This window comes from Heptranchias perlo, chromosome 32 (assembly GCF_035084215.1).
Source record: "Heptranchias perlo isolate sHepPer1 chromosome 32, sHepPer1.hap1, whole genome shotgun sequence".
Taxonomy (NCBI): Eukaryota; Metazoa; Chordata; class Chondrichthyes; order Hexanchiformes; family Hexanchidae; genus Heptranchias; species Heptranchias perlo.
Window position 1 is genome coordinate 18,526,408 of NC_090356.1, and position 21,149 is coordinate 18,547,556.

The 21,149-nt window shown below is 43.3% G+C and overlaps 1 protein-coding gene across 3 annotated transcripts in view; it reads left to right on the forward strand.

Moving 5' to 3' along the window:
- Positions 1–21,149, forward strand: part of plekhm2 (pleckstrin homology domain containing, family M (with RUN domain) member 2) — a 63,882-nt gene that overhangs the window by 29,966 nt on the left and 12,767 nt on the right. Inside the window, exons 7-17 of one of the 3 annotated variants that reach the window (XM_067970530.1) lie at positions 877–915; positions 3,935–3,994; positions 6,678–6,906; positions 8,721–9,575; positions 11,132–11,201; positions 12,279–12,369; positions 13,145–13,209; positions 14,275–14,363; positions 18,152–18,284; positions 18,961–19,151; positions 20,433–20,498. In XM_067970530.1, coding sequence (XP_067826631.1) covers positions 877–915; positions 3,935–3,994; positions 6,678–6,906; positions 8,721–9,575; positions 11,132–11,201; positions 12,279–12,369; positions 13,145–13,209; positions 14,275–14,363; positions 18,152–18,284; positions 18,961–19,151; positions 20,433–20,498 — 1,888 coding nt within the window. The remainder of the gene's footprint in view (positions 1–876; positions 916–3,934; positions 3,995–6,677; positions 6,907–8,720; positions 9,576–11,131; positions 11,202–12,278; positions 12,370–13,144; positions 13,210–14,274; positions 14,364–18,151; positions 18,285–18,960; positions 19,152–20,432; positions 20,499–21,149) is intronic. The other 2 variants (XM_067970531.1, XM_067970532.1) reach the window with 2 other exon arrangements.

Consider the following 21,149-nt stretch of genomic DNA (forward strand, 5'->3'; position numbering starts at 1 on the left):
TTTGCCGGCAGCTGAAACACTCACTCTTACACCATATTGGCTGGAAAAGCAGTTTTGTTCCCACTAGCCTGTGCTGTTTTCCTTAACAAAATATTGCAAAAGACAGCATTCATTACTTCATAAACCACCCTGCAATGTAAATAGGCAGTTTCTATAATGGTAGGAGCTGCAGCAGGCATCATGGTACTGTCCGGAAATGATTCTGCAATATGAACGCAGCATTTGTCAGCCAGAATCATTTTTTTTGAATGTTTGATCTCCGCTGTTCTGATCTGTTAATAGGAAAGAAGATAGCATAGCAGGAAGAGTGAGATGTGTGGGGGTAGTTTTTAAGCAGTAACCAAACAGTCAAGAGTTATTTAATACACCAGTTATTTCAACAGAAAAGAAACTGCTCATAATCAGGAGATGGTGCAGATTACTAGAGAACTGAATACATACACCTGTTTATTGGGAGCTGTCACCTGTTATGGGACACAAAAGGGTAGATGGCTGGAATTAGGAGTCCTTTGGACCCCCATCTCCCTAAACATATTCTAAAGCGGGATAATAATGTGCTTCTCCTGTTGATGTAGCTGTTGCTAGAAATAAATTTGAGGAAAAGGAGGAGATGAGGCAGGGAGAGCCCACACACGAGAGATGGAGATATGCCTACAGCTGCATTTTGCCTGGATTGTTGCTCCCTGCCTTATAACTGAACTCATCCACTTCTGTTGCCTTGTGCCAACTACCTGGTGATTCTACAAACACATTAAGATTGAACTTTCTACTAAACGTTAGATATTTCTTTAAAGAAGTTTAGAATTAAAAAAATTAAGACGGCATAACTCAGTGGCAATCTGCATTGTGTGAACGTCTTTACATTTGTTCCTGCAGTGCGTTGGAGAGACAGCAATCTTACAGGGCTACTTACAGGTACGTCTTGCTCTTCGATTGCAAGTCTGCTCAACAAGTAATTGAAAAATGTTCTATTCATGTGCTGTGGGTAATTTGTGAAGAGACTTGTAATGCTGAACACGCTGTCGTTGGAGAAAAGATGATTTGAAGGGAGCAAGGTCCAGTTTGTTAAAATGCTGAGAGGCTCAGACAATATAGATGTGAGCAGGTTATTTGACTTCAGACCGAGCACAATGCCATGTGGCACAGGTTTGAAATGAACCACTGTCGAGTGAGATTAGAAGAAACGTTTCCCACCAAGTGGCCGATGCAGAACAGACTCTCAGGAAAAACAGGTGATTCTGTGTCAACTCCATCAAAAAGGAGCAAAAACAGAAAATTCTGGAAACACTCAGCAGGTCAGGCAGCATCTGTCAAGAGGAACACAAGTCAATGTTTTAGGTATTGAATCTTTCCCATTTAAAAAGGAGCTGAATAAAATGATTTGGAATTGGATTAATTGTCATAGGAGCAATTGTAGACTGAAATGATCAAATCATGTGCTGTGGTTTCTGCTCTGTTGGTGCTCGGGCAGCAGATTAAGGTTCAATACAAGGATAGATGAATATTCTAGTTTTGCTTGATAATCGGGGAGTATTTATACAGAACTTTCCCTCAGGAGATGAAATGGCTGGAATAGAGTCCATGATGGGTAGATTGTACATGGTGTGTGGAAGCAGTGATCTTGATGTGCTAAATGTCCTTTTTCTCATTCTGTGCTTTTGTCTTTTATGTGATGGGGAAGAAGTGTAGGGTTGCAGAGGTTTAACATCCTCCTCATTACAAAAATAGCGATGAGATGTCATCTATTAATTTGGCATCAAGCAGTTGCTTAAAAAAAGCAACATATTGTGAATTTGTTGGGGGAAGTGTGAGACGGGTTGCTTTTCGGGCAGATTTTGTTATGGTGTCATCTGGAAAATGGCCATGGATCCTGGGCCATGTTCTGTATTGTATTCTGGCCCTGGTTATGCTACTTGTGCACAGCCTGATATGTCTCGCCAAAAAGATGGATTCCTCGTACATCGTGGTTTGTATGTTTCTCTTGTATTAGAGTTTCAGCCAATGAGCACACTTGACTAACGAGACCAGATCCACTGAGAAACTCTAATTGTTACCCCGTCAAGGAAAGGTGTGTAATACCGCAGCTATTCATTTATATAAACACACAAGTAATGTATGGGGTCTTCAAAAGTGGAAAAGAGCGACAGTCATAAAAACATTATGTTCAAGCTCTCCTGATGGCCTTGTGGGTAAAGGCACCAAGTCAAACAGACAAAGACCTATATTCTGTCCTGATCTATTGAGTTAACTGATCTTAGTTAGGGCAACAATTGACTGCTACAGTTAGCCCTCAGCACCCCTTGGTTAGGGAGTGGAAGAAATCAGCCAGGTTTCCTGCTCCTTTGACCCCTGCTGGAAAGTGTGTATGTGTGGACATTGAATCAAGCCTGTCCTGTGATTTTCTCCATGGTAGAATCGCCTGCCTACCTGCTGTCTATTTGCACATGAATAGGCATGGGTGAGGCACTGAAGGATGTCCAGCACCTGTGGAGCTATAGGCCGATATGAGTCTGCACTTTCAGGAAAGGGAACAAAAAATTGCGCGGGGGAAAAGAGAGGGATTAATTCAGATGAATTGTGTGTCATTGAGGTAATCACTAGACTAGTTTGAGGGGGGTTAATTCTGTAATTTTATTCCTCCTGTTTGAAGCTTTTTTCAAAAGTGCATGCAACAGGTCAATCTCTCTCTCTCTCTCTCTCTCTCTCTCTCTCTCTCTCTCTCTCTCTCTCTCTCTCTCTCTTAATTCAGTCATGGGATATGGGCATCACTAGCAAGGTCAGCATTTATTAACTTGTTGCCCTCGAACATGGCTTGAACTGCTGCAGTCTGTGATGAAGATACTCCTACAGTTTTGTTAGGTAGGGAGTTCCAGGATTATGACCCAGCAGTCTGTATTATACCATGTGTTTCTGGGCTGGGAAGTAGTGGCTGAATTATTAGGGTCTGGCTTGTAACTAGCTACACCACACCCAATAATCACACTGATTATCACAAACACTGATCATTACAGATGCCAATGCTGGATCTATGCCAATTGCAGCTCTCCAATTTCAAATGTGTATTTTTATAGCACAAATCCCAGCTGGACTATGGGATGCAGAGCCCTGGGGATGGGAGTAGTGATGTTACAGTATTGCTCTGCATTGGTGGACTACCATCAGCTGTGATACGTACATGAAAAATTAGTCACTGGCAGGATCCATGTCAGATGAGAGTCCGAATAATTTACAGCAGGTGGAGTGAGTGAAGCTCGGCTGGCTGATTAAACGGCAAGGTCACAGACTTGCCCTCAATATCACATTGCAGTATGTGCACAAGGAAATTGATACTCAACAGTATATTTTAAAATATTCAGTGCCATTAATAAACATTTTTTTTTCTGTAACATTCTCTTGACTTTTTTTCCTTCCAGTGAGTTTTAGACTGGTCATAGTAAGGAATGTTAGTGATGGAAATGGAACATTTTACTACTTTCAGTACTCGGGTTAGATGCAGACTAAACTCTTCCACCTGAACCAGAGTGACATTTTTTCCATTTACCAACCATTCTGTGGCCCCTGAGTGACTTTGCCAATAAGGGCCAGTTTTGTATAGTAACATCATGCTCGATAGGAATTGGGTTCAGACTGCCTCAGACTCATTTTACATGGGTCCCAGAAGATCTTTGGGTTTGAATCATTCAGTTCCCCCAAAGCACTGTTTTTAAAAACTGATTCAACCCCAGACTGAAATTGTATGGGGCAGCTGCCTCATCTCGCACATGAAAGGCTGTTCAAAAGATAATCAGAATGTGGGATTGTCTGCAGATATGGTGCATAACCGTGGATATCTCACAGTATGTATGACCGGGATATCATCTCATGCAGTTTGAATATCCGAGAACATGATTTTCATTGTTACCAATTTTGTTTTTGTTTCTTCCTTCCATTATAGATTATGATTTTGGAGATGTATTTCCTGCAGCACAATCCATACCCAGCACAGACTGGGAAGGTGGGACTCTCTCAGGCTTGTGTTTTGCACTCTGTCGCTGCCTGCTGCATGCTCTGTCCCTAACTGTGTCAGTCTCACTCACTGCATGCCTGCCAGGGCTGCTTCCAGTGCTTGTGTACGTGTGCATTTGGTGACAGAGAAAAATAGGTCATGGTTGGGAATCATGAACTGAAATCTAACATGATTGCTTCATAATCCTATGGTGGTGGGTTTTACATTATAATTTAGAGCTGGTATAATCTGGCTTTCTTGCAGAAATCTTGATTGAAATTCATGTTTTTTGGGCAATAAATGCAGCCTTGCTAGTTTTGCTCACATCTCGAACAAATGTTTTAAAATTCCATGGCACAGCGCAGGAGAACTGCCACCAGCCACTGTCATTAGCATCTCGGATGGGTGATTAGAACCTGTCAGTCATTGGGGTGGGCAATGCCAGATCTCCACCATGAGGAGCTACCCTATGCATTGGCACAGATTTGTTAAAGGAAACCTCCAATCTCTCACATGTACGAGTCACTTATTAATCCACTAATGTTACCCATTACTAAAGTTCAACGTATTGAAGAGTGTGATTTGATTGCTACTGTATAATGACTTTGGCTTTACTATTCAGGGTAATGTTTTCACTTTGGATTGACTCCATCCTCATTTTAGTTGTATTTTTACTGTGGAACTGTTGCCTAGAGCTTTAGAAACCTGAGTATTGCTGCACATAATGGAGTTCATCTTTTACTTATGTCAGAATAAGTCCAGCTTACCGGTGGAGAGAATTAACATGGTCCCTTTTTAAGATGTTTTTGATGTGACTGTCCTTTATGCAGTGTGGCAAAGCAACCAATCTGGACTGATGAGTTTCCCCAATGTGATTCCTGTACAATCACTCCCTGCTGTTATTTTTTGCCAATTTAATCCACATTTCATGCAGTCTTAGGGACTTAAAAATCTTGTTTGAGTCTAACTGGACCTTCCCGATTCCCTTAGTGACTTCTGTCAAAGCATGATTTGTTGTGATACAAAGTGTGCTCGCATTCTTTACCAGATGGAGCCACCTGGAAAGATGGTATATGGTTTTTCAGGAGCAGGTGTCCTAGGACTGAATTAGGTGCTTCCATCTTTGAGTACCCATTGTCATGACCATCATCAAACTGGAGTCACACTGTCCAAAAGACACAGCACCACCCAGATCATCATCATCCCCACTCTGGTTCTACTTCAGCATATGGATTTTTGAGAACCTGGGCAAGTACGATACCAGCTTGATGTTGGTTGGTTCCAGGTGTGAGGAGTGAGCTGTTTGTGGTCATCAATCAACCCTCTGTCTTTTGGTACCAAGTGGTGACAGCCTTCCTCACACGCACCCCCACCCCCCCCAAACCGTTCTCCTTTCCTAATGTCAGTGGGTCCCTTCAGCAGATGCTCACTAATGCTCACTGATGCTTAGTGGTGGCTCATACTGAGGTAACCAGAACAAGTTCTGGTGATTTGTATCTCACCTGATGGCTATAACTTTGCTCTTTGGTATTACCCAGCATTACTGATTCCTACCTAATGCTCCTCTATCTGAGAGTGAACCAGGTACCATTTAATGAAGTGGGACCTAATTTTTAGTGGATTATTTTCTTCACATTTCCTCGAGTGCTGAGTGTTCCTCTGAATGCTCTTGTTTCTCAGTACTGTTCGGATTTGGTGGCTTTTCCTGAGATGGTCATCTTAACCTCTTGATTTGAGAGTTGCGTAGTCTCTTGTCCCTCGTCCCTCACCAGCCAATTCACAGCAGTCATTTATGGTGTTGGATTCTCCTTGGTGAATGCCTTGATTCAGCAGTAAGCAGGAGATTGTTTCTGTTGTAGCTGTGGATGTAAAACATGTAGTGTCAGGAGATTCTGTAATCATCCCCTTGAAGAAAATGAGGATGAAGTTGCTCTGATCCAGAGTCTGGGTAAGAGAAGTATCTATCCTATCTATCTATCTATCTATCTATCTATCTATCTATCTATCTATCTATCTATCTATCTATCTATCTATCTATCTATCGATCATGAGCGTTGCATGGTTGCCGCTGTGTACCAATGACGCCAGGCCGTAGTCCGAAGATCGCAATCACAGAGGCGCTTGTCTCATGAATGTAATCTGCTAAACGTTTGGGGGGGTGGGGGTTTGCCTTACTATTGCTGCTTCACCCAGACCAACCGCCTGTGATGGCTACAGTGGGCCCTTCATTGGATCCATATTGCTTTGTTTGTTGTACATCATAGTTTCTTCATTGCACCTGAAGTGTGACTGAACCCTCAGGATATCTCTCTGATAGGAACCCTCTACTTCCAGAGAAGAAATTAAAGCAGCTGGATTCCTAGGACTGCACATCTTTGAGAAATTCTACAGATGTCAATTAGTTAATGTACCCGTGTGCAATAGATGCTAGTGTCATGTGAGTGGACGTGTGCTCATAAGTGTAGGTTTACAGGTGCTGTTCTAATCTTTGCTAGGTGATCACGGGGAAAGTAGCTTCACTGTATACTAATGAATTTGTCAATCTTACTTAAAACACTGTTTCAAATAACTCATTCTCCTTGCTGGTTTGTCATTTTGTTAATTTAAGAAAAAATATAATTTCAGTCAAATGAAATCTAGCCCAGAAATAAATATTGGCCCCTCCACTTTGATTTTTTTTTTCTTTCTGTAGAGGGTGAACTGACTGACACACTCAGCAGCTGCCCCCGATCTGGGACCTCTGAGAGTTTGCCTTCAAACAACAAGCCCAACACAAAGAGTCCAACCCTGCGCTACAACCCCTTCAATAGTGAGAAAGGGGAATCTCCACATACACCGGAGGACACTACTGAGCCTGAGAGAGAGAGCACACCAGATCTCCAGGATTCTGCCGAGAACAGCACAGAGCTTGAAGTAATTAGGTCAGTCATTGTGATTAGAGCTGTACTGGGGAGGTGAGAGAAGCCGACAGTAATTGGTGGTTAGCTTTCATCTGAAAAATGTACCATTTCATTAGAGATGGGCACTAACTTTAATACTACTTTACTTGCCTTTCCTGTGATTCCTGTTCTAAGCGCCTGTCAGCTGTGACCTCCTGGATCTCTGTAGGCTGCTGTGGACTAGTTTGTGAGGAGCTGTGACCGTGAAATGCTACAAAACTGTGCCTGGCCACTGCTGGAATTCAGAAACCGGTGTGTTTGAAATGCAATGTAAACCCATGGTTTATTGGGCCATAATTTGCTGTAGCAGGGCATCTAATGGCATCTGCTGTTAGTTAAACTTACCACATTTCGTTTTTTTAATTTTCTGCATGTCAAGTTGCTGAAAGTGCGAGCTGATAACGTCGCAGCGAGGGAAACGGCATCTGAGACCCTAGTGAACGGGGCAAGCAGCTGTGTATCTCCTTAATCAATCAGATTGAAGGATTGTGAAATAGTGCAAGGACTGAGAAGGAAGTGTAAATTAAAGTGGGTGAATTCAATGTCAAATTAGGTTCAAATAGAGAAATGAAAGGGAGAGAAAAAAGAGACTAAGGAAAAGTTTTTTAAAAATTTTAAATTTGACATTTTTAAAATCTCCAACAATTAAAACCTGAAGGAATAAGACTCCACACTTGTAATAGTTAATTTTCAGTGTCAAATAGGTTGACTGGCAGTAATTAACACTTGTCACTTGTAGTTAAAAGGGAACTTAGACTGAAATGGACAAGACTTAACTTTCTGTGGTGAGTTTAGTTTCTATCTATTGCGCAAATATAGGAACTTCATGCCTTTCGATGGTGAGGCAGACAGTGAGATGCCGTTTTCACAAAGCTAACTGCGGAGCGGCACATCTCGGACAGCAACTTTTGGATATCTGTGTTTAACCGCGCAACTGCTACCGCCTGAAGTTGCTGTACCATTTGCGCATAAATAACGGCGAGTGCCATTATACGCAGTTATTTTGACAGCAAATTCTGGCCTAATATATTATTGCACATTGAGTTGGTACAGCCACGTACCATGCTGCTGTACGGTCATTGGCTTCTACCAGTTTTATATTTTCCTTCTGAGTTGTCATCCTTCCACAGTGAAATGTGTTATCAAGGGACCGGTCTGAGAACTGGTAAAATACTGTCCATGGAGGAAGCTAATGATCATGATTGGGAAGTAGCAGTGTTTCACTGCTTTGGGGTGTCGGGTGACCAAAAGCAGCTTGGCGATAAGGTCAGTGCTGGTCCTTGATGACTTAAGTTTGAAATTCATTCTTCCAGCCCCATAGGAGTGCTGTTCATGGGACTGTGCATTGGGGAGAGTTCAGTCTAGAGCACCGAAGGGGCAAGCTGGTGAATCTGATGCTTTCTTTCTCACTGAGATACAGTTCCATTGGTGCTGAGTGCCCTCTGGTACTTTGCCCAAGTGGTCATTTTTCATCTGAGCTTGGATAGCGAGTGTCTCTAGAATATTTGTGCAAGGTATCACAGCTGAGTGTGATCATGATGTCCAAGCACACGTTTTCCACAGGAGTCAATGGAGAGCAATGAGGAGTAAGAACCTTGACTCATTTTTCCTCTCCCTAGCCCAGGGCTCTGAGGCCACTTGTAGCATTCCCAACTGCTGCCCCAACTGAGATCAGCCAACCCTGAACAGACTGAGGATGGAATCTGGAGCCCTTTGCTCTGTGTGGATGATGCATTTACCTCCTGAGCCGTTGAGGGAATTACTGATTCTAATTGTTTGTGGTTTCAACTCCATAGATTAGCAAAGAAGAAGAGAACCCCCAAAAAGAAGAGAGCAAAATCTGATGAGCAAAATCTTGATGCTAAAAATACAGAAGTGCAGCTGTCAAAGGAAGAAGGTGCAAAGTCAAAACAGGGCTGTGATGCCGAACCGCAAGAAGAACAGAGCTATAAAATGGATTTACAGAACTCCAAAGGGATTGCTGCTGGTGAGGAGGACTGCACCCCACAGGACAAGATGTTACGGGTGGCACGTAGAGAGTCTGATGCAGATGCCCCCCAGCCAGGTCTGCTAATACCACAGATGAAGGACACCTCTATGAACAGTGTAGGGAATCCTTTGAGCAAGGTGATGGAGCAACTCAATGGAACACTGGATGCCAACACTTGGACGTCAGATGGTGATCACCCTGAGCAGCCCTTTCGGACTTGTGTCCCGGGTGAAGCCCCGGATGAACCTCCGTATAGCCAGTATAGTGACCGGATGCCACCTGCCATGGACTTCTACAGGTTTGCCCTCGAGAGTCCAGGCGTTAGTGCAACAGGTAGCAGCAACTATGACCTTGCAGGGAATGGCCAACCAGCGCATGTTTTTAGTGGCCATGAGACTGCTGGCACAGAAACGTGCAAAGGAGAAAAAATCCCTGGTGCTATAGAGGAGCCTGGGACCCCAGAGGAAGTTGCCATCCCAGAGAGCCACAGAATAGAGAATGCAGAGGTTCTTCCAGGGCAGGATAATCAGGCTGATGTAAATGGCAAGGTTTGTGAGCCTAGTTTGGAACAGTTGGAAATTCAGAACTGGTCTTCTGAGGGTACGGAGGAGGCGAGAGTTCAAAATAGCCCCTCTGAGCTAACCCATCCAGCTGACTTCAGGTAAAGTGGTGTGATTATTAAATACTCCTAACTGTTTTGGAAATACTTATTTCCAGTTACAACTAAAGTGCTAAGGAAATTACGTTTTTTTTAGTATTTGCCTAATGGAAGCTGTGACTATTTGTTTATTAACTGCTGTAAACAACTCAGCAAAACCTCTCTGGGCTGGTGATTGGGTCCTTGATCTCTGTACTTGAAGTTCAGATGTGGGGTCCTCAGGAAGGTTTGGTGATGCCCTTAATCCCAATCTCTCCAATGGGTTCTTTACATTATACACAATGTACATAGTGAAGTTCTGAATATACCAGAGCAACAGTGTCAGTCAGAAACACAGGACTGGAAAAGGCAATTGCAGTCCACTTGGCCAGTGCCAGTTTGAAAAACCCCACACAATGTTTTCTCTTTAATTTCTTTCATCAAACATCTATTCACCTCCCTCTTGAATTTGCTGATACTATCCACTTCCATGTTCTCCGTTAGCAATCTGTCCCACACATTGACCAGCAGTAAGATTCTAATATATACTGTTATTTGTGTATGTGTAGAGTTTCCCATTTCCCATCGCTGATTTCATTGGGTGAGGGAATAAACCAAATTTCTAAAGAGTTGGGGGGCTTGGATAGTGTACTGGATTAAATCCTGGCCTTTCACCTCTGGAACCTAGGTTTGAGTGCAGCCCAAACCGATGAAATGAAAGTCTTCTCTTATGCCTGGCTATAAAGGTCCTACTTGAAAAACATTTAAGCAGTATCAGCCCAGTTTGTGTGGTCATGGACAAAACTGTTAACCTTACTTGGAGAAGTGACGATATTACAGAGGGAGACCAAGCTTACACCCTTTCATTGTTGCATCTTGATCCTGTGGAGATATCTTTAATGTATAAGATCTAATGTTTATCATACACTGACACACGTGTTGAAGAAAAGTTGAGTTTCATTTGTGAGGTGCTCTCCCTGGTAATTGGTGTTTAGAGTAGGTTTACACTTTGTTCAAGTGGTGGTATGATGTGCCATGTTGTATCCATTTGCTGTGTCACTCGTGCAACTGTCATGCTTATTGTCAGACTGGCCCGGCTATTCATACTCTTTATCTCCCTCTCCTCCCCATAAATCTTTACTTTCCAAAGACAAACGTAAGCCTTTAGTTAAGGCCAATCTGAAGTGAGTTAATTGGCTTGTGTGTTCCCATTTTTGCATCTGTCTTCAAGGACCTCAGAGTCTTCTTGTAGGATTAAATGTGAAGCTGGTGGTTGGAATAGGAGTCGCCCATCAAGCCTGCTCTACAATTTTGTTAGCCGTAGCTGCTCTTTTGCTTTTTAATCCTGATTTCTTCACCCTTTTTACTATATCCCTTTAATACCTCAATTGATTCTGCATCTGGGGCCATGTGTTCCACATTTTAACAATACTTTGTGTAAAGACATTTTTTTCTGAATTTTCTTTTAATCGGTTTGGTTCCAATAGATTCCTGGTGAGTTGCTCTAATGCTTTAATACAGATGGTACCACAGCTGGAGGCAACAGTCTCATGGTTCATGTTTCTGCTCTCTCCCCTCAGGGTAGATAATAATCTGCTGCTTCTGCTGATGATTCATGTTTTCAGGGAGAATGAAGAACAGCTCTATAAGGTAAGGGAGCTGTGGTAAGGTTGTAGAAAATTAGGCTTGAAGTGTTTTAAAATAAGTATGGGCATCCTGATAACTCACTGGGTAAATGCACTGTCTGGTGTGATAGAGCTGTATCGACCAGGAAGGTGCCGTGTTCAATCTCCAGTCTGTTCTGACCACAGTAGTGGGAGCATTACAGCTGAACTAAACATCCTGAGTTAGAGAGGGGTAAATTATCCAGGGTTCCCGCTCCTGATCGCTATCCAGTGACCCATACTGGAGAATGAGTGTGTCTGAATGTGTGGATGTGGAATGAAGACCAGATCAGGCTCAAATATCTTGCTGACACTTGCCATCTACCGTTGCCCAAGAAGAATGGCCCCTTGGGTGAGGTACATGGGTAGCTGCTGGCACCAAGGAGTCGGGAGAGGAAGGGGAATGATTCAACTGTTTGGTGTTGATGCCTCTGAGGAGTTTGGCAGTCCCTGGTGTGGGCAAGTGGACCCCTTTTAACAGCTCTAATTTTCCTATATAGCATCCTAGAATCTACTGTCTCAAAACAAAATGGGAAATGATGAGCCAGTGGGTCATGAATAGAGGAAAGCTCAGGGTAAAATATCAGGAGAGGGGAATATCAGCAACTAACAAAACCAAGCTATGAAAGTAAAAATGGGACTAGTACAACAGGAGAACAAGCCTGAGCCGGAGAAGACACCCGTTGCCAGATGTGGCCTAATGCTGCTGCTTGGGTAGGAAGTAGAAGGGAACCTTATTTCAGACCCTAATGATTGGTGTATACAGACAGGTCATAGTGTTCGTCTTCAGACAAAGGATTTTGAAAGTTGTTGAAAACCTTATGGGCTCCATTGAGTAAAGATGAGGGCAGTGCTGGTTAATGAAAGTGTTGGTCATATAAAACTCTTACTGAAGTTCAGCAAGTGAACGGGGCTATTAAACTGAATTGTTAGTTATTTATGGCAGTCATTTATTTGGTGAAGTGCATGGTGTTGCTCCAATCTTCACTTTTTTTTCTTTCTATCTCCCCCTCCTCCCTTTCGCCCCTCTTTCCTCCCCCCTTCCCACCTGTCTCTTCCCCAGATGATGCGGATGTGGACAGGTCACATGGAGGGGAATCTACAGTTGCTCTATGTGCTATTGACAGACTGTTACATCTACCTGCTGAGAAAAGGTAATTCTGTTCATTTGGGGGTCATATACTGAGTGAAACAAGATCCCCTTGAAAACCACATCCCACCCTTTTTCTGTTGGAATGGAAGCTTCACACTGCTGTGGTCAAGGCCACTGGTTTATGGTGACCAAATAAGTCAACTTCTGTTTTGTGATATTTACTTCATAACCAGCATTTTGCAGAGCACATTCCACAATTCTGTGGTTTTCAGTTTAAAATCAAATGTCAGTGGCTTTGGCCGTGGACACTGTGTTAATTGTGCAGCTGGCACAAATAGTGGCAGCTCTGTTTTCTGGATTGATCATGGCTGTTTTTTCCTCAGTTCAAGTTTTTGCTATTTTATCAAAAGACAAGCGGAGAGCAAAAGGGGGAAAAAAATAAACTGACTTACAAAAGGGGGAATGCAGCCACATTACCCTTCGTTGAATACCCGGGCAACACAATATTGAGACTTACTATGAAGTAGGGCCACTTGAGTAAGGTGCTAACAGAGACAGACACCCATGGAGCTGTACACAGCAAGAGTCAGTGCTTTCAGTTTAGGAGGGAAGAACAGGGGGAAGGCACAAACAATGCTACTAGATTTCTTCAGAATCCTGGTAGCTGAGATATTTGGTGTATAAATGAGAAGAGCTAAAGGTTCTGCACCATTCGGATTGACTCAAATAAAGCTTAAAGTTGTATACAGACAGAAATGTGTAATAGGTGTTATAATAACGATGCTGTGAGCTGGAGTGCAGTATCTATGTCTGACTCAACGTGTTGGTCTGTATAGGAGCCGCAGACAAGCCCTATACTGTGGAAGAAGCAGTGTCCTACAATGAGCTCGATTACATTTCGGTGAGTTGTTTGTGCTTTAAAACTGCATCCTTCAACTGGAGAGCAACTATCAAACAGGGTTCGATTGTAGCGCATTTGTTTACCACGGATGTTGCGCTGTCTCCCGTTGGTCCTGTTCTGGAAGATGGGATGGAGACGAGTTTTTTTCATGACCTCTTGCTTTGCAAAATAGAATGCGCCAGTAATGGTGCTGCTGTTAATTTATAAGAAATATTGCCATGTGTGAGTAGAGGTGCTGCAGTTGGTCTTACTGCCCCTGGGGTAAGAAGGGGAAAAATCAGTCAGGATTCCTGATGATTGTCCAGTGACCTGTGTTGGAAAATACACAGGTACTGGCGGAGGGCTGCTGCGACCTGTGGAACTGGACCCCAGTAAGACTGTCTTCAGGAGAAAAGGATAAAATTGGAGGGGGGAAATTGCTGTAAAATATGGCTGTATTGTGTACCTTATGGGATCCTATTGTGGATCAGTGACCACCCGGTCAGTTATATACAAATGGTTTGTGAAGCTGAAGTAGGAAATTCTACCTGTTGGGGGAGATGAGTTACTCTCCAGTTCTGGCACGTTGGGAGGCAAAATGAATCTGCTTATCTTTTTGGGGGCAGGGAGAAACAACACACGAGCTGAATGTACCACAGTGTAGTACCGAGAGGTGGTGGTGTCTGGATGTTCACACGGGTGGGCACAGGTTTGGTGGGGGGGGTAGGATTTGGCTAGTTCCTGCACATCCAGAAAGCATACCTAGAGCCATGCAGAATAACAGGGAAAGAGCAACTTTGGAAAAGAGCAGATTTAATTCTATTCACTTTGTTTTCAAAAACAAATTGTATAGCAGTTTTGTAATATTAGATCTGGGCTGTTTTATTTTCCTGCTAATTGTCAAATATGGGTCTTGCAAAACCTTTTGTGGAGTATTACGCAGTGTAACTTAGTGTTGGCTTGTAATTCCCAGTGTAATGTACTCCTAGATAATGTACTCTTAGATAATCCGCGGTGTTGTATACTCCTACCACACTCGTAATTTGCAATGTTTCACTCACTCATGCTCCTCTTCACTGTCAAAAGGTGGGGCTCGGCCAGCAGTCCATTCAGCTTGTCTGTACCAACCGGCGGAGGCAGTTCCTGCTTGACACGACGGATGAGTCTCTTACAGAGTAAGTAAAAAATGTGGTGACGTTCATAAATAGGTAGTGCAATCTGGCATCACTGTCTCTATCTTCTATATTCCTCCTTTGTTCCCTTCTTTCCCTCCACCCCCCAACCACCAGACATTGTGATCATAAATCGTCTGCGTTCATGCAGCAGACCAGTTACTTTGAATGTTGAGCCTCCCTTTTGTTTCCTGTGTTTTTACAATGTCTGTGTGTTTTGAGTTTTAAATAAATATTGATGTCTGCTGCTTTCAGTCATGCTCTGTATCTTTAATTACATTGTGTCTTGAGCCTCAAACATTAGCTATAATGCATGAGCCACTCTCCCAGCTGACCTTTTACCCTTCTGTCACTAGCGTTTTCTGCTTTTCTCTACAGTTTGGAGATTCTAGGTTCAAACTAAAGATTTTTTTTGTTGTAGCTGGTTGGTGATCAATTTTTTAAAAATCCTTCAGTCCCCAAAAGAGTAAAGAGATACTTGTACAGCTAGTCAGGTACTCCCTGCAATGCCAGCTAGCTTCTGAGATCCTTCAGTGCTGATCATTATTGAAATGCACTGATAAGTCTGCCCCAATGGCTCATTGCGTTCATTATATATTGCCCAAAGTGGAACTGAGCCATGAGGACTAGAAGGTCCCAGGTTTGATTCCCAGTCCATGCTGAGTTAGCTGATATCAGCCAGGACAGCAATAAGCATTCTTCAATGCCCTTGGAATAGAGTTCTAGCTCTTAAATGCAATTCAGTGAACCCTCCTGAAAATCTGTGTATACGTGGATATTGGACGGGGAAAGATGAGGCTCAACTGTGATGCTGTCCACAGTCAAATAACCTGTCGCCCCTCAATATCTAGGTTTGCCAATGCCACTTGAGTGAGGGACCAGAGGGTGTTTGGCAATGTGGAACTGTATATTAACACAAGCCATAGTCTTCAGAACTGGAGGGAAGAAAATTGGGGTGTGGAAAAGGGAAGTGTTAAGCACTGCTGATTATACAGATATGTATACAGCGGCAACTGGCATGTGGCTAAAGTGGTGTGGTTGATGTGTACCTGTAATGGTGTTCATAGAATCATAGAATTATGCAACACAGAAGGAGGCCATTTGGCCCATCATGCCTGTGTCTGCTCTTTGAAAGTACAATTCAATTGGTCCCACTCCCCTACCCTTCCCTATAACCCTGCAAATTTTCCCCCTTCAAGTATTTATCCACTTCCCTTTTGAAAGTTATTATTGACTCTGTATCCACCACCTTTCAGGCAATGCATTCCAGATCATAACAACTGGCTGTGTAATTTTCCTCGTGTTGCCTCTGATTCTTTTGCCAATTGCCTTAAATCTGTGCCCTCTGGTTATGGACCCTATGCCAGTGGAAACAGTTTCTCATTATTTATTTTTTTCAAAACCCTTCATGATTATGCACACCTATCAAATCTCCCCTTAACCTTCTCTGCTGTAAGGAGAACAACCCCAGTTTCTCTAGTCTCTCCACATAACTGAAGTCTTTCATCCCTGGTACCATCCTAGTAAATCTCCTATGTAACCTCTCTAAGGCCTTGATATTCTTTTGAGTATGGTGCCCAGAATTGGCCACAATGCTCCAGCTGGGGTCTAACCAGGATTTTGTAAAGGTTTAGTATAACTTCCTTGCTTTTGTACTCTATGCCTCTATTTATAAAGCCCAGGCTCCCATATGCCTTTTTAACAGCCTTCTCAACTTGTCCTGCCACCTTCAAAGACTTCTGTACATACACCCCCAGGTCTCTGTTCCTGCACCCCTTTAAAATTGTACTATTTAGTTTATATTGCCTCTCCTCATTCTTCCTACCAGAATGAATCACTTCACACTTCTCTGTGTTGAATTTCATCGACCATATGTCTGCCTATGTCCTCCTGGAGTTACTATCTCCTCACTGTTTACTACACTTCTGAGTTTTGTGTCATTTGCAAACTTTGAAATTTGTGCCCTTTGCACCCAAGTCCAGGTCGTTAATATATATCAAAGAGCAGTGATTCCAGCGCTGACCCCTGGAGGACACCACTGTATACTTCCCTCCAGTCTGAAAAACAACCGTTCGCCACTACTCTCTGCTTTCTGTCCCTTAGGCAATTATGTTTCCACGCAGCCATTGCCCCTTTAATCCCATGGGCTTCAATTTTGCCAGCAAGTCTATTATGTGGTACTTTATCAAAGGCCTTTTGAAAGTCCGTATACATATCAACTGCACGACCCTCATCAACCTTCTCCGTTACTTCATCAAAGAACTCAGTCAAGTTAGTAATTTGCCTTTACAGATCCGTGCAGGCTTTCATTTATTAACCCATATTTTTCCAAGTGCCAATTAATTTTGTCCCAGGTTATTGTGTCTCAAAGTTTCCCCACCACTGACCATAGGCTGACTAGCCTGTAGTTGCTGGGTTTATCCCCCTCTCCCTATTTTTGAACAAGGATGTAATATTTGCAATCCTCAGGTTCTCTGATACCACTCCCATATGTAAGGATGATTGGAAGATTGTGGCCAGAGCCTCTGCAATTTCCACCTTTATTTCCCTCTGCATTCTAGGATGTATCCCATCCGGATTGGGTGCCTTTTCTACTTTGAGCGCTGCCAACCTTTTAAGTATCTCCTCTTTATCTATTTTTATCCTATCCAATTTCTCTCCTACCTCCTCCTTTACTATTGTAAACAATTTTACAACACCAAGTTATAGTCCAGCAATTTTATTTTAAATTCACAAGCTTTCGGAGGCTTCCTCCTTCGTCAGGTGAACGATGTGAAAATGAAATCCTCGAAATGAAATCGCATTTATAATTCACAGAACAATGCTTGGTGATTACAGACAGTTTTTTCAACTGCCCGTTGCCAAGGCAATCAGTGTGCAGACAAACAGGTGTTACCTGCCAGGTCTCACAGAATATACAAATCACCAAAAAAAACAACAAACAAAAAAAAAACAGAGATAGAGAGGTAGAAACATAGAAAAGACAGCAACTGACCCGTTATATTAAAAACAGATAACATTTGTTCGCTGGTGGGGTAACGTGTAGCGTGACATGAGCCCAAGATCCCGGTTGAGGCCGTCCTCATGGGTGCGGAACTTGGCTATCAATTTCTGCTCGACGATTTTGCGTTGTCGTGTGTCTCGAAGGCCGCCTTGGAGTACGCTTACCCGAAGGTCGGTGGATGAATGTCCATGACTGCTGAAGTGTTCCCCGACTGGGAGGGAACCCTCCTGTTTGGCGATTGTTGCGCGGTGTCCGTACATTGTTAGCATCCTCTTCTTTAGTGAAGACTCATTTAATACTTCAGGCATGCTCTCTGCCTCCACAAGATGATCTTCTGATCCCTAATCGGCCCCACCCTTCCTTTGACTACCCTTTTACTATTTATTTGTTTATAAAAGACTTTTAGGTTCCCTTTTATGTTACCTGCTAATCTATTCTCATAATCTCTTTGCCCCTCTTTGCTTTTTCAGTTCCCCTCTGTACTTTTTGTATTCAGCTTAGTTCTCTACTGAATTAATAAACCTGACATTATCGTAAGCCTCCTTTTTCTTTCATTTTAATCTCTGTATCTTTAGTCATCCAGGGAGCTCTAGCTTTGGATGCCCCTCCTTTACCCCTCGTGGGAATGTGTCTAGCCTGTACCCGAACTGTCTCCTCTTTGAAGGCCTCCCATTGCTAATGTCCTAGTGTTGTAGGTATGTGCCTGGAACTGTAGTTACTTTAGCCTATGTAGTCACGAGTCTATTTCAGTACCAGTTATACAGTGTATTTTTTTCCCGGTGTTTAGATTTTTCCTCACCGCTTTGAGATCCGCCATGATTAAGGGCTGCAGAGAGCCCCCCTATCCCAGCATCCTTACAGATGCCACCATGCAGAAACTGGCACTGACCAAATTTTTGGCCCAAGAATCCAGATGTGAGGTAATGTTATTCTGCTTGATGGTGTCAGGTTGGGTTTTTCTGCTAATAAACGAATGATATAAGTGTTTGCTGTCCAGTCACATAATGCAAGGGATGAGCACAACTGGGTACAGCTCCAAGTCTTGTGTTGGGGGGCATACAGGGTTCCATTTAGTCCAGGATGAAGTACCAATCGCTTGACCTGCCTTAGCAATAGGGAAAGTGAGTGGAGGTGGGAAAGAGAAATGGGGGGAGGAGGATGTTATTGAGACACCAAGATGAGGGGCCAAGGCCCATAGTGCAGGACACCACCACCATGGTTGTGGTAAATTGGAGAAGCGGTAGCGTAGTGACACACAAAATCATATAGCACAGAAGGAGGCCATTCGGTATTTAAAAGCCTGCGAGCGAGGGAGGTGAGGAGGAATTTTACAGTTTTAAGATCTTGTATTGGACAAGGAGACGGTGCGATGAATGAGGATGCAGAGCAGAGGAAGATCATGTAATGCAGTGTATTTGGAACTTGAAGGAAACAAAACAGGAATGTGGCAATGGAGGTGAGACTAGAGGTGAGAAGAAGGATCACCTAACAGACGAGAGTTTTGAAAAGTTAAATGAAAATTGTTTTCTGTCACGTGTCTGCGTTTTCCACCAATTTTCCATCTCCTGTGCCTGACTGTAGTGGATGTGTTTGTAGGTGTCTGAAGTCACCATCCACCTCTACAGTTTGATTCACTGGGAGGATCCCATGGATGTAACAGCAGGACCCCAGAGGAACCTCTACATGACTGCTGTAAATACAGTTACAAAAGAAGGAATTCTGCATTACAAGGCTGGTACCAGCTACCTGGGCTCCCCAATCTGGAAGGCCTCCTATGTAGTGCTCAGGTGAGGCTCGATCTGGCATCTTGTCTCCACATTTAGGTTTGAAGCTCACGTCCAATTTATCTCCTGGTTTGGGTCAATAGACCTTTAAAACTGTAGGGTATATTTAACGAGACCTTTCTCAAATGCCTTTTATGGTAAATATTTATAGACTAACACTATTTTTCCTTTTATTTAATTTTTTTCCCTTTCTTCCCCTGCTGCCGTGAAGGCACCGACTTGCAAGGTGTTAGCTGACATCTGGTACCTCTTTCCCCCCTCCCCCCACCCCACCAAGTGGCTATGCTTATTTCATGAGCCTAGACAAGTAGTCTAAATGAGCTGTTAGACCATGGGTGGCATCATAGCCAACCCAATCAAAGTCCTCAACCAATGTCCACATGCGCATTTCTAGCATTGGTTGAGAGTCTTCCCCTTCACAGCAAACGGGCGGTTTGTACCATGACTAAGATTGGCTAACTCAACTCAGGTCTAGATAGAATCAGAGACCTACCTTTTTTTAAATATTTGTTCTCTGGATGTGAGCGACACTGGTACTGCCGCATTTATTGTTCATCCATAGTTGCCCTGAGTAAATGGTGGTGGGCCTTCTTGACCTGCTGCAGTCCTTGTGATGGTGCTCCCACAACAGTGTCAAGAACGGAATTTCGGGATTCTGACCCGGTGACCATGAAGGAACGGCGATTATGTATCCAAGTCAGAATGGTGTGTGACTTGGGAGATGATGGTGTTCCCACAACATTGCTGTTCTTGTCCTCCTCCTTGGTAGAGGTCACTGGTCTGTTGTCTTCGCCGCCTGAGCCACTGAGAGTAGACTATTTTAAATGACGTCAAATTAAATAACGACTGTGTATAGGACACTGGCACAAGGTACTTGAGGCAGTGTCCTATACATAGTACCTCCAGCCCAGTAACGCTATCCGCCAGTGCTGTGCCTGCCAAAGCCACGCCTCACTTTCCCTCGCACGCTCACTTCCACATTACGCTGTTGCTATCCAGCTGAGATTAGCCATTCTACACCTCCACCAAAACTACCACTCTGTTCTAATTAGCTAACGTTACAGGAAAATTTGGATATTGTGACACAAAGTGATGCAGTTTGTAGCAATAATAACAATGCTGTGAAATGGAATATTATTGGAGGGTTTGAGGTTTTCAGTAGAAAGATCAGTTTTGGGAAGTAGGTTGTAAGTGATCCATCCCTCGTCAGCATTTCCATTATCTTAGTGTTGAGGTCAGTAGCCAGCCTCTGCAATGCTATTAATGAGTGTTTTATTTCTGCAGCAATGGGATCCTCTATCAGTACCCGGACAAGATAGATATGATGTTGCTCATGTCAGTAAACTTGGCGTAAGTACTTCTGTGAAAACATGTGCACTTGATTCTCTGTTTTCACTCCTCTATTTCTCTCTCCCCTCTACTGCACCCCACTAAAGATGTTAACTCTTGCTCGGGTACAGTTTCACAGGCAAGAGACATCCTCTAGTACCTTACACAAATGGCCATTCTTCACACATGAGCCTAGACAATGGTTCTTGATTGACTACTTGACATGAAACGCTTCGCACTGAGCCTAATCCTGCCCTAACCTGTCTTCCACACATGCACTTTGCAGCAGTAGTTACACAATAGTGATCATCAGCAGGAACCCTGGCTGACTTCCTGCTCCGTATCGCAAGAACACACAGACCAATTAGTGCCCCTATTGTTAACTCCATATGCATCAGATATCAAACCTGGGACCTCGCATTGCGCGTTCCACTTGACAGTACACTTAGCTCTACTGATAACTCAGTTGTTAAGTGTGTCTTTTAAAACCATCGGAGTCTCTCTAGGTTGAGCTAAGCTGTCTTAATGTGAGGTGGGGCATTGGCTTTAAAAGTTAAAGGCAAGCAGTAATTTGAGGCCAAAGAATTCAACAGTACCAGAAATCATCACCACCTAACTGGAAGGGTATGCTGTTCACTTTATAACCACTTCAGTCCCAAGAATATTAGTTTT